The sequence below is a fragment of the Falco rusticolus genome, chromosome 9 (assembly GCF_015220075.1).
Source record: "Falco rusticolus isolate bFalRus1 chromosome 9, bFalRus1.pri, whole genome shotgun sequence".
In the NCBI taxonomy this organism is placed as follows: Eukaryota; Metazoa; Chordata; class Aves; order Falconiformes; family Falconidae; genus Falco; species Falco rusticolus.
In genome coordinates this window covers 14,297,284-14,310,912 of record NC_051195.1, presented here as the reverse complement: position 1 = coordinate 14,310,912, position 13,629 = coordinate 14,297,284, and the positions used below count along the sequence as shown (strand labels likewise).

Below are 13,629 nucleotides of genomic sequence, written 5' to 3'. Positions count from 1 at the left end.
CCCACCCAGCTGCACAAACATACATCAGACAGGAAGAGGAGAACTATCCCTAAGTTTCCAAGTTACTCTGTGAAAAAATAAAAAAAAAATCAGTGAGTCCAGAGGAGGAAATATGAATTATGTGGACCACCTCAAATGCAGAGTGGAGCACCCCAGGAAAGAAAAAGGTTTACATGCAGGCAAGTCCCAATTAGAAAGCATTGATAAGCTCTCCTGGATATCTGCAGTTGGGAGTGCTGAAGTGCATAGGAAGGACAAAAGAAAAAAAACTACTTAAGAAAACTCATCTTCTTGGGGCACCAGAACTCTGGCTCCAGTGAACATTGCTTACAACTAACTAATTATCCACCTGCAGTGTCGGTAAGGAGTGATGCCTGAAGTGTAGGAATATGGTACACCATCACATTGGGACAAGTTGAATGCTTCTCTTTTCTTTCAATTATAATCAGACAGGGTTGTGGGTATTTTTTTTTTATTATTATTATTCTGGTTTAGAAGTCTGAGAAAATTGCTAACTGTGCCTGTCACAGTGAAGAGGGGTCAAGACTCGAGGTGACATAATTAGGCACTACGTGATAGATCACATTTCATAGAAAATTATCCTTATATGCATCAGCCACAGCAATGGATCAAAATTTTTGGTTCTATGGGAAGTTTTAGTTAGAAGAACAAATTACGATTTAGCCACAAACATGACAGCTAAAAATACAAGATTCTACTAGACAGCACATAATTCCCTGGTGTTGAGGCTGACATCTTGGGACATTATTTATCATCTCAACAACAAAACACCCACACAATCTACAAACAACAAAAAACCCCAACCCATACAAACACCTTCTCGCCGCTGAAAACCTACATGTGCCGCATGTATCACAGCAACCTTAAAGGTATAATGCAAAGGAAAGCCAGTAAAACATTGCACATTTTGTCTCTTTCCCTCTGAAGAAAAAAAATAAAAACCACCAAAAAAACACAAACAAAAACCCCAGACATCCAAATACTTTACAGCAAAGATAAAAGTCTACCTAAAGAGACTAACAGAACATTTTAATTTGAAGGTTTTCAGGCAAGCAGAAGGACCTATTTTGTGCCCAATTCCTCAAAAATGCTTTCAGTTTTTCAGCCACATGGCCTTGTGTGAGCGAGTCAATTCTTTGTGCTTTTAAAATTATTACACTTTGAACATGAGAGCTATAATAGAGCATATACAGATAAAAAATGAATATTCCTTCCTACTTATCACAAGAGGTAACATTGCCTTTGTGCTCACATGGTAAGAAATCTCTTTATGATAGCAGATGCTGCATGAATAATTGAACTAAATTAACCAAAGAACTGAAAAATACAAACAATATTAGCATTAATAGAATATAAGCAATATTTACTTGCAGTTTACTTAGTAGTCTCTGCATTAATAGTCCTTGAAATGTTCTTGCTGTCTCAATACAACAATAGGAGTAAAGTAACATCTGTTTACAGTGCTGAAAGACTTATGCACTGTTTTTATTTTTGAACAGTGGGGTCTTTTCACGGGACTTAAGGTCTATATGACCTACAAAGGTGGGCCATACAGGATAGCCAACAGAAGGCCAGCAGAAGTAAGCATGAAGTATTTGAAGATTTAATGAATCCAAAACCTTTTATGTTACCAGAATGCCTCAAATACATATCTATTTCTATATTATCTGTAGAACCACAACAGAAAGGATCCCAACAGATGACCAAAGACCACTTAGTAAGTGTGATTTAAAGTCCTTTTTTTCAGTATTGTCCTCTCCTGGCAGAAGAATGCAAAACTTTTCTATCTTAATAACTGAAAAACTTCAGACATGTATTCAAAATAATGAAAGTTTCAAAGCTGATCAAAGGAAAAAGAAACACAACAACAACAAAAAATCCACAAATATTAGGGTATGGGTTTGAATTAATAATCCAAAATAGTGAAACAGCTTTGAAATCTCAATTCATGCATCTGACACAACATACACAAAATAATTGTGACCTGACTACTTCTTTGATCAGGCACTATCAAAGGGGTTCTGTGGAGTTAAGCTTATAAGTCCCACTGAAATTTAAATAGTTTGGAAACTTTAAATGTCTTAGATAAAAATTGAGTCTTGTTTGGGTTTTTGGTTTTTTTTTAGCTGTCAGAAGATCTGAGCTATTTCTTTCTAGTGCTTGAAAAAACAAAGTGACATCTAAACATAATCAACATGTGCCACCACCCAATCTCTCAATGACTTAATAAATCCATCATAACTAAAGCGAAGTGAGTAATTTAATACTAATTATTTCCAATTAATCCAATTTTTACTCTCTTGAAAAACAAAAGCAAAATTAAATTTTAATGTTTCTTTAATAAGAATGAACTTTTAATTTGCACCTCACTGAGTAATCATTTTGACTTTTGCTGGTATTTGTGCAATAGTGACCAGCTAATTTAAGCAGAAAATCCAATGCATTTCCCAACTAGATGAACTACAGATCCTCAATTCCAACGTAACCTTTGAGCAAAATTCAGCTCCAGAAAATTTTGAACAATGTATTTCAATGCAAAGAAACTCAAGAAGCATCAGAAACTTCAGAACAGAACATTTTTTTGATTTTTGTTTTTCCTTAATACACTGTTATCTCATCTGTTCATCAAATCCCACATACACAGAAGCTTTTGTATTTGAGAAAATAAGCACTTTATTGGTGAAGAAAAAGCTAGGATTTTCCCTTAGGCTTTACTGAAATATATATTTTTAGATCTATTTTGTCTTCTTAACACTTGCTTAGAACAGTTTAAAGTCAAGGCAGAAGGACAAAATCACACACCAACAGAAACCCACTGGTGCTGAGCCCGTTCCTGCCGACCTGCAGCAGCACCACTCTGGGTACCACCATACCCCGGCGGGCGCCGCCGCCACAGCCCCAGCGTTCCAGCAGCACTGCTTTCAATTCCCCACCTTCAGCCAACACAAAACTCCATCTCAGTTCAAGAGCGGCGTGATTTCTGGCCTTAGGCACCACGCCTCGCGCCACCCAGACTGAGTTGGAAAGCCAGGGTCAGTGCACTGCTGGCTAAGGTTGTCTCCTCCATCACGGCTGTCTCCTCTCTGTCTCTGGTCACGCATTAGCCCTGCTGAAGCTCAAGTCTGCCTCTTGCCAACAGAGCCTCCTCGTCCAGCACGATGGCTTTCCCAGTTCCCCCCCCTCCCTCCCTCCCAGAGGGCTGCTGCCATCTCCTGCAATACCTCCCCACATAGCAGAGAAGGATTTCCCTTTAACAAGCCACACAGGTAAAGGGATTAAGTGATAAAGAATAATTAAATTGACGGTCTAATTTAACACTTTACATTTTGCGTGCTTTCACTGTCTGCTGTTTGAATTCTTAATAAAAGCTTTAATACACTTTTCATGGCACTTAATACTGTGGAACTAAGCAGGCTTTGTAACTAAAGGTCTGGGACTTGCTCAGCTGCTTAATACCCAGGCTGGCACCGTAGCATGCTGCTTTTGCAACCTCATGGCTTCTCACAGCAACATCTCTACATCCCTTCAGGAGCTTCACTCCAGGGCTAAGCAAGCTGCTAACCTGACTGCACCCCTGTACCATCTCTCCCTCTTTTTTGAGACCTTTTTCCTATCGCTGCCTTCCACCACCATTTTCTTGCTGTGGTATTTCAGCCCTTAGAGGTGTATCTCATCCTCCACATCCCACCAAGCAAAGCGTGGGGGAGCCTTTTCCTGCATCACACCTATGGGCTCCGGCCAACCCCCACCCCACCCCCCGCCCTGCTGTCCACAGGCAGGTGGTTTCTCCTCCTGACACTCCGGGACTTGTTCAGGTGCTGCCTCAGAATAATCAAAGTTGGTGCCTGCACTGGACTTTGGAGTGATCAGCAACTGCATTGAGCTGTCAGGAGCTCAAAGTGACACGTCTATGCATTAATACCCTGGTCTGTAAGGACAGCATGTACTTACTGTGTGCAAATGGCGAGACATCTACTTTCCAAAAAGCAGGACTTGCTTTCCAATAGACCTCTGCAATGCCCAGAGCACTGATTTTTTTTCCTGTCACTGAACATAAACAAACTACAGTGGTTTTGTTGGCGGTTTTTGGTTTGTTTTGGGGGTTTTTTTGGTTTTTTTTTTTACAGGACTAAAACATGGTTTACTAAGCCACTGAATTGATAGAGCTTCATATTCCTCTGTGGCAGATGTTACAAATACGCAGACAGACAGTCCTTATTGATCCAAATGGTTTGCAGAAACTCCATTTGAAAGCATGTTTCTCTGCTTGACATTTTGACATGAATGACAAGACAAAGCCAGGAATGCAAATGGGCTAGAGGAAACTGTTCTTGTGTTGTAAAAGCATATTCCCCCTGTCAAAGAGTTAGGTAAATGTTGCACAACTAATCATAGCCCAGAAGAGATGAGCGAGCCAAGCTACAGACATAGGAAGGGAAATCAAACAGCACGGACTTAAGCCAGCAGCTCACAACCCTATCTGAACAGCCCGACACCATCGCCGTTTGTTCTGTCCACATGCCAGGATCAATCTGACCCAGGTTTCCCCATTTCACATCACATGGGTTTTAGGAAACTTCTATGTAAACAGTGACAATGGCATCCAGCAACCCCCACGTCCACAGTTCATACCCTGATAGAGCATTTTCCCCCTTTTATTTCCAAGCCTCACCAACCTTTGCTGAGGGGTAATTCCCACCTTGCCTACACCATCAGCACTTCTCTCTGGAGACCTTCTCCTCCCACCCCAGCTACTACCCCTGTTCTCTGGAGTTGCCCCACATCCCCCTTCTGCAGCAACTGCTACTTTGGAGCTCTCCTGTGCTCCCCTGCCACCAGCACAGCAGACACGAGCTCTTCAGGAAGCTCCCAGCAAACACTGCCAAACGCCTCACTCCACACTTCACCACCACCTCAGAGTGCCTGCAGGGTGTGTGCTGAGCATTAGTGGTTGCTGTACTGGAAGTTGGAAACTTTCACAACCAAAGCACCCTCCCAAAAAATTGGTTCTCACCACAATTCAAGCAGGCTTTAGAATCAAGAAAAATATTGCAATATAGCTTCCTGGCCAGCTCTTAAATGGCAGCTGACATTCAGGAACTACTCATTTTCCACAGCTAGTAAATACTATACCTGCCTACACCAAACACATCTCAGGAGGGTTTACTCCTGTCACACATTATCCACCCAGCAGCAGCAACATAGCCAACAGTGGAAAGCAACACCCTGACAGATGGGCAAAACCCAGAACACAGCACACCTTGACACAAGATTCTCCTTCATCCAGAGCAGGACAAGCTTGTCCCTTCTGCTGGGGGCAATGGACAACCACGGCTGAGCTCAGTCCTCTGGGATCCTTCTAAATGTACTGAGATGAAAAACGATCTGCAACTGCAGATAAAGGTTTTTACTTAGCGTCATCCCAAATTTATTTGTGGGTGAGTACTCTCTGTCTCAGGACAAAGAAGTAGTTACCAAACCTAATCTCTTCCTCATTTCCCTGTGCTGCTGGTGTGGCCAGTGATGGCTGTGGGACACTTCACCATATCATGAGCCCTGGACATAACATGTTTGGGTGCAGGACGGAACTTCCAAATGCTTAAGTTACCAGTTAAAGGTCTGAAGGACGTAAGTATACCCACTTCAACTTCAGCAGATCAAAATTATGCTTTCCATATAAGACAAGGAAACATTTCCAATGTCTGCTTAGATTTATTTGCAAATATGCATTTCAGCACTTTAGTGGGATGGAATATTTTGCTTCTGGTAAGTGTTTAATTTGATGGGGCTGATCCAATATAGATCGTATAAGTAGCACATTAAACAGGAGTCAAGTTTTTCCTGCTGATACAGAGAAAAAAAATACATAAATCTGGGCTCTCTCCACAGTTCATTGTCATGTCTTTTGTTCTTTTAGCTGCAATTCTCACCTGAAGTGCTGGACTCCCTTGTGCTATACTTAACCACTTTGAAAATAATTCCTCCAGAAAACAAATACATACATTTCACAAAAGGGAAAGAAAATAAGAAAAATACTGAAATATAGAAAGTCTCAAAGGTATTTTCTTTAATGAGTGACTTCCTAGAATCAGAGTCTAAACACAGTCTGATAATTAACTACAGCTGTTCTAAAACCTGTGGTTCCATATCCTTTCACATACACCTTCAGATGTGATTTTAAAACAAAACAATATATGATAATAAAAAAAAACATTCTAGCTTGAAAACAACTTGGGGGCACATTGACCTGTGATTTGTGGTTTCCCACCTAGAAGCATTTCAGATGATTTCTACATTAGTCAGTCACACATATCATTATTCAGAAGTCATTTTCTGTCCCAGCCAGTTGTAAAAGCAGTAGAAACTTTGGCAAGATGTGCTTTTTTTTTTTTTTTTTTTTTTTTTTTTGTTCAAGTACTTTACCCTGCTACTTTTCATGCCTGTCTTTATCTATGGTTGTGAGGACTCATTCTTCACCCCCCACCCCCACCCCTTACGTTATATGGGGACCAAACCAGATAAAACCCTTGACATCCTCCAAACTACAAAGCTCCATAAGCACAACAGAAGAACTAAGCTACTAAGACATGAGACTTCATCATGTTCATCAGGACTTACAAGAAAAGAAAATAAAAGAAAAAACAACTTTCTTATGGTGGTACTCTATTACAACATACCATAAACGTTACTACCAGCACAGGTTGCTAAGCAAGTTATCCAATATCTATTTGAACAATGAAAAAAATTAAAAATTAAGTAGTACCCTGTAAGCATACAATTAAACCAAAATGTTCAAAATCATTCCAATAAACCCAACAGCAAACTTAGGAGAAAACAAAATTCAGTAAAAGACCAAAGCCTTACACATTACTTGCTTTTGTTATCTGTTACCTTGCAGACTTGGAGAAACCAAGCGCCTGTGCTGCTTCCCTCCAATATGAACACTAGCAAAGCAGCATCCTTGGCCAGGAATCCAGAGACATATGCAGCTGATACTACTAAACTCTGACTCTCACCCAAAACCAGAGAAGTCAGTGGTTTATGGGTAGCTCAGTGAGGCTGATTTTTCCCAGCTGTGGACCTAAGCAGCCATTGGAAGTGTCATCCAGCAAGCAGCCTGCAGCTGGTTTAGGTGCAAATCAGTGATTGAGGCTGATTTTCCCCAGCTGAGTGAGAATCAAGCCAAAAAACAGGCATCACCAAGCAAATAATTCCAACTCTTAAATAATGTAACAACTGTTTCTGGTAGAACAAATGCTGTTTTTATTTGTTTTCTAAAAATTAAGAAAAATAATAATTAACTGAGGCAACTGCTTGTATGATATAATCTAGGTTTCTCATACAAGTAATACAGCTTTGCTAGACACATGAGTTGTAACCACCCTTTCCTCCCTCCCTCTTCACCACATGTTCATTTTTACCTTTAATTTTCCTTCTCTTCAGAGTTCTCTTCTAACTTTCTCCTTGCCTTTCCCAGCGTTGCCAAAGGATGTGGATTCTCTGGGAAATTTCCAACGGGATCCCCCAAATGTGTTGTGTTTAGATCTATGTTATTCTTTAGCTGCACACAACATACGTTCAAGTCAGTAAAGCAAAAGAAAAGAAAAAGGTCTGAGCACTGTGTCTGCTGTACTGCCCCAGTATCATGATTTCCTCTGAAAGGAATGTTCCATTTGCCACCATGTCAACAGCTTTTAACCTTTCTTAGAGGAGAGGTATACCTAAATTTGAACAGATTTGAAGAAGAAATCTGTTCTCTATGCTATTTCAGCATACAGTTTAAAGTCAAATCCATGTTAGGTGCTCAAAATAGTAATAAAAGTTCTGCTTTCAGGTTCATTTTTGAGACTTTCAAAGCATTTTGCTTTTCAGAGCTATCGTTGAATACAAGTCTAGGTAAGCAGTGTTTTCAAGCCCAATATTAAGAGCCAAATCTTCACCTGCTGAAGCTCAGTGTGCTTGACCCTTTCACAGGAGGGATGCTGATTTACACAGGTGAGAACCCAGGTGTAAGTGTTTTATTCTATCAGCAGACTAAGAGAAAGTGAGTTTTGCTGAGACTTCATCTACAGTGCAGCAATGGTTATCAAAGCAAGGCAGATATTGGGAATTTCACTTTGCAAGACAAATATTGCACATGTGCAGCTGTAACTCAGCATAAAAATGTTCTATCAAGTCTTAGCTCCAAAATTAAAAAGCACAATAATTTTTTTCCATCGCAATAGGAAAACATGACATACTAAGAAATAAGAGCAATGCATTCTTGAGATTGCAAGCAGATTGCCCGTGGATTGCAAGCAAATAGAAGAAACGGAGTCACATTTTTGTATGAAAATAAAAGTAATTTCTAAACTAATGGATCAATAGAACAAGACGCACTACAAGTGCTGTGCCACAGATGTCACTTTTGCAAAAGTTCATCAGCAAAAGAGCACAATAAAAGAAAGGTATAGGCACTCAATTTCCATTTCATGTACAACCGCCTTTGCAACGTAAACATCCTGGAGGAGCTAGAATATTTGGGATTATACACTATTCCCTTTTTAAGCACACTCAAGGAAAGTCTCATTTGAAAATCAAGGGCACAGTTTGGTCTTCAAAGTTTTCAGGAACTTCTACAGTTTTTCTACTTCAACTTGCCAGATACTAAGTGCAGGGTCAGATCTGCAGGTGGTGTAAATAAGCACAGCTCTGCGAAAGCTTTGAGCTTCTGCTCATTTACATCACATGGAAATTATATTTCTCACTTCTGTGAGTAACTGCGCATGTATATATATATATGCATGAGTGTGTGGTGAATACATATTATAGAGAAAGTGAATGCTTTGATCTGTCAAAATGAAGATATAAATATAAAAGAGGAGACAGAATATGGAAATCATACATTCTGCATTTACTTTGAAATCTGAAAGTTACTGGGAAAGAAACATTGTTTATGTTCAAGGAGAACCTGGTGATTTGCTTAAATAGTCTAAAACCAAATCACCATCACATGGAAGGTTTAACAGCTTCCTGTCATGGTTGACAGGCTCAGGCTATGACTTGCTAACTTTTATATAAACAAGTAATTCCTAAACAGGGACAGATCCACTGTAGATTCCTAACTCTTACAGTACAGACCCTGGTGCAGCAAAGCACTCAAAACAGTTAAATTCAAGCCGCTGAATAGTCCCAGGGAGTTTGGTGAGCTCACTCACCTGCTTAAAATTAGCCATATAATTAATTTGAGCCGTGCATTTTAACTCCATCATTAATCAGCAAAGCACTTCAACCTGTGCATAAGCAGCTGCTTTCTATAGGGCTTGCACACATGCTTAAATACTTTTCTTAAAGATAAACTGTGTGGTTTGATTCTTCAAGACTCTGATCATTTTAGATGTAATCCTGCAGAGCATTCAAACAGGCAAGTCATATTCTATGCATAAGAATCAGTGAGATCCAACATTGTTTACAAGTCGAACCACACTTCCAAACCTTACGGCATGTGGCAAGACTAAGCCAGAAGAACATGGAACATAGAGAATGTTAAAGTTTAATCCCCAAAATACACTGTATTCACAATTTATTCAACAAATGCAGTTCAGTTTAAATTATTCAGTACAGTGGTTTAGACTATAATATGAAAAAGATATAATATGGTTTGTGAAAGTAATAACACATCAGTAAAGGAGGGTTTCAATCCCCTGCTCTGAGCTTTGCTGCAGCAAATAAACAGCATGCTTTGTGGGGAAATGGCAAGGGAGCAGCTCAGACAACCTCTGACAAGCTTGTTTACTACAACATTGGTGCCCAGCCAGCAGCAGTGGCTAGGCTGACATGCACCAGCAGCTTACCACAGCTCTTCACCATCCAGAAGGCAGAGTGGGGCTGGATGATTGCCTTGGGCTGCTGAGGTGGCCAAGTGAGCCGCTCACCCTTCTGTGCTTTGGAAGATGCCCAGGATGAAGGGTGATGGTCTCCTTGCTCTGGTACTGCCAGGGAGGGAGTACCCACTCCAGCCCAGCCCTAGCTTGCAGATTCCACCCTTGTAGCTACGCAAGCATCTCCTTGCACCTCTTCTGGAGCGTGTTCCTCTGCAGCTGCTAAAATCTTAAACTGGTAATAAAAATGAGGGATTTTTCCAATGCAAATAGTTGCATGCTTTCTCCTAAGCATCTTTACAGATACCTAGGTGTGCATAGTCTTTTTGTGCAGCTATATCTGTCATAACTGATTTGTGTATTCATGGAAGATGGGGAAAAAATCAGGGGAAGAAATGTCCATTTTTTTTCTGTGTCCATGGGTTTATTAAGATAATGATAAGAATATGTATGATGAAAGAAGAAAGAAAAAATACCCAAAGCTTGTGTGGGCCAAGTCTCTAAATAGGATAAATTCAGTCAGCTGACTACAGCATTATTCATTTTTAATTAGTTTGAATCAAATAGTGCAATTTGTGCCAAGCTGCAAAATCACACTGTCTTCACAAGGAGCCAGCTTGACAACAGAGACAAATTAATCCCTGCAAGAGTACTCCTTCTGTAAGCTCACCATCAATATTCCTCATTTAAAAAGGAATATGCTGAGTATGCTCTTCCATTAGGCTGGTTTTATATCACAGTTTGACTTTTCTTCCCTGCATAAACTAGAAATGTAAAAATTTTGGGGAATTTTATCATCCCATAAATATACCTGTTGTGTAATTATGCAAATCAAATTAGAAGCAGTCAATGGAATTATTATTTATCCAAAAACTTGACCCAGATTGCTTGCTGACTTTCTTGGGATGTGAATGCATTTTTACCTCTGTTCAAACATAATTTTTCACCTTAATGTAGGCAGTGATTTTGCTGCACCAAGATCTCAGCCTTTCCCAAATAGCAGTGTTCCAATAAAGTGAAGAAATCCAGCTACAAAGGGAAATTGCAACCTAGCTATAGGGATACATTTGAGAAGACACTAAATTATCCTAATTCTGAAAGATAATGATGGGGGGGGGGGGGGGGGGAGGGAGTTGGGGGGTAGCCAGGGATCAGTTATCTTGGGCATTCGAACTACTGTTTGGGAAGGAAACAATGTGGTTTGGATTTTTTGATTTTTGTCATATGAAATTGCATTGGTGATATTTGCAGAACAAGACATTAAATTTGCTATACATGTTGCTCTATCTTTGTCCTCTGATTGTGTTTGACAGACAAAAGGAAGGCATTTTACAGCCATTTCTACCAAGATTATAGGCATGGCCATTGAACTATTTTTATTTTTATTTTTATTTTATAAAATCAATGGGAAAAAAGCAGAGCTGTGCTTAAATTCGTAAGCTTAGCCTTCTCATTCGTGGATATGACTTCAACAGAGAGTGTTGCATCCATTATGCAGCAAATTGCTTGAAATCTTAAAGAAAGAGACGGCACCAGGGGGCACAGCCACTGCAAAGCCATTTTCCCCTGCCCCTTCAAGCTCCTCCTTGCCTCACTCCTTTCGGTCATTGGTTCCTCCCCATTATCAGTCATGTCCACAAGATACAAAAAACGTGCTGATCAGTTTATCTTAAAAGCTTTCCCCTTAGCCTAAACCCTGTTGTTTATCAAAGCATTTATATATATAATATATACGTCATATATATAATACATATATAATATATATTATATATATAAGAAACACACAAGGGTAAATAAAAAGAGCCACACAGCACAGCAGACATGTGAAAACACAATTCATTAATCCTGTGCCTAAACTTAAAAACTGTGTGGAAGTTTAAATCCTTGTTAGAAAGAAAAAGTTATCTTTTTTTTCTTTTTTTCCTGGTTATTGTTTGTTGAATTTTACTTATAATTCATGTTTAAAAGATTTGTTACTGCTGTGCTAATACCTGCTGTTAAATTCTCTGACTGAATTACCATCTTGACAATAAAAAGTGGTTCTGGGGAAATGAGAGATCTGAGCACGGTGAAACTTTCTAGCAAGAAACAGATAATTTTTTGCTCTTAAAATAAACAAAAACAGTGAGGGAATAAGTGTTGATATCCACGGGGGGGGGGGGGGGGGGAATGTATGGCCCTCAGTCCCAGTAACTGGTCTTCTTTGGCACTTGAGAACGATCACAAGTAGTTTGCCTTTTTATTCATATAGAACAAAATTTACAAAGTCATTCATACATTTTTGTTTGTTTTTTGTTTTGTTTTTTACTTACTTCGAAAATTGGGAATATTCAAAATACACTTTTACCCCACTTCATTCTTTCATTATTTACAGGTATATACAAGAAAAATTTAAGAGTTTGTTTTGTTTTGTGGTTTGTTTTTTTTTTTTTTTCTTTCTTTTAAATTTTGTATTAAAAAGCTCTGCTGGTTGTTTTACTGTTTGTTTTCATCATATGGATGTTCCATGTGAGGGCTCCATTGCTTCTGGAATGACTCCCCCTGGCACAGACTGAAATGACATTGGGATCGGGGTTTTCACAGGACTCTGACGAAATAGTCCTCCATTTGGTGACCTGTGTTTACACTGTATGGAGGGCATGGTGGCCGAGCTGCTTAGGGGCAGCGGCAGGTTGCTGCCGGAGGCAGCCGTGAGTGTCCTGCTGGCACCATGAGTTGTCTGTTCTGGTAAAAAGGTGGTGACAGAAAGTTGTGTGTTCTGGTATTCACGTACTGGCTCCAGGGTCTGAGTTGGCTGCATGCCACCAATCTCCAAGGCTGAGATTTCAATGGACGCTGGAGAGATTTGCTTGTGGGCTATGTCTTCATCAATTAAACTGTTCATACGTCTGTGGACCTGCTCCAGGTTCACTTCTTTGTCCTAGTGAGGAAGAAACCAGAACAATCAGTCCAAACACAATCTCCAAGCCCATCCGGCCCCCCTCCACTTCCTCTGTCTGCCAGGAGTTGCTCACTCATTACACCACTTTGATTCTGTCTGTGCCTACGCAAAACCTCAAGGTCCGCCCAACATCTCCAGCTGAGACACGCATGCTGAAGAAAACACAAGCTCAATCTCAAGCCTGCCAGAGCCCCTGATGTTGTCAATCTCATCCTCCTTGGAGGTAAATCGTGCCTCTGTTTCAGCTCACAGGAGCTGGCACCAGGGACCAGCACACCCCACCAGCCCTTAGCTCACCTTGCACAAGCCCAGAAAAAAAAAGCATACTGCAGGCAAGTAAGCCAGCTGGGACTCCAGACTCCAGGGAGCAGCTCACTATCTTGTAACCACAAGACAGCTCACCACTATCTCATATAGCTGCAGTGCATTTTCAAAGGAACTTGTCAGTAAAACACTGTGCACGGCCTAGCTGACTCCAGGGTAGTTGCTCTGCGTGCAGAACTCTGCTGTCCAGGGGTTGTGGTGGTGAAGAAGTCTTCCCTTCCCAGCAGGAAGCCCTGGGTCACTTACATGGCACAGACTGTAGACCTACTGGAACAGCACTGAGAGAAACGCACTCTGGGAGCCCTGGGGAGGGGACCACTCCTTTGTGTTTTGAACAGTTGTGTGACCAACTATAAACTGTCATCTTGGCATGTCAACTGGTAAAAGTCTGGTTACGGTTAGAGTTTGGGAAAGTAACTCTGGTCTTTAGAAATTGCATCGCCATCTTCTGAGAATGTGTTGCCTAAGGCTCCCGGAGCAGTC

The 13,629-nt window shown here is 40.5% G+C and overlaps 1 protein-coding gene across 1 annotated transcript in view; it reads right to left on the bottom strand.

The window, feature by feature from the left end:
• Window positions 1-11,702: 11,702 nt before the first annotated feature.
• GRID1 (glutamate ionotropic receptor delta type subunit 1) overlaps window positions 11,703-13,629 on the bottom strand; it is a 544,725-nt gene continuing 542,798 nt past the window's right edge. The window contains exon 16 of the mRNA XM_037400885.1: window positions 11,703-12,801. Coding sequence (XP_037256782.1) covers window positions 12,373-12,801 — 429 coding nt within the window. The 3' untranslated portion in view covers window positions 11,703-12,372. The remainder of the gene's footprint in view (window positions 12,802-13,629) is intronic.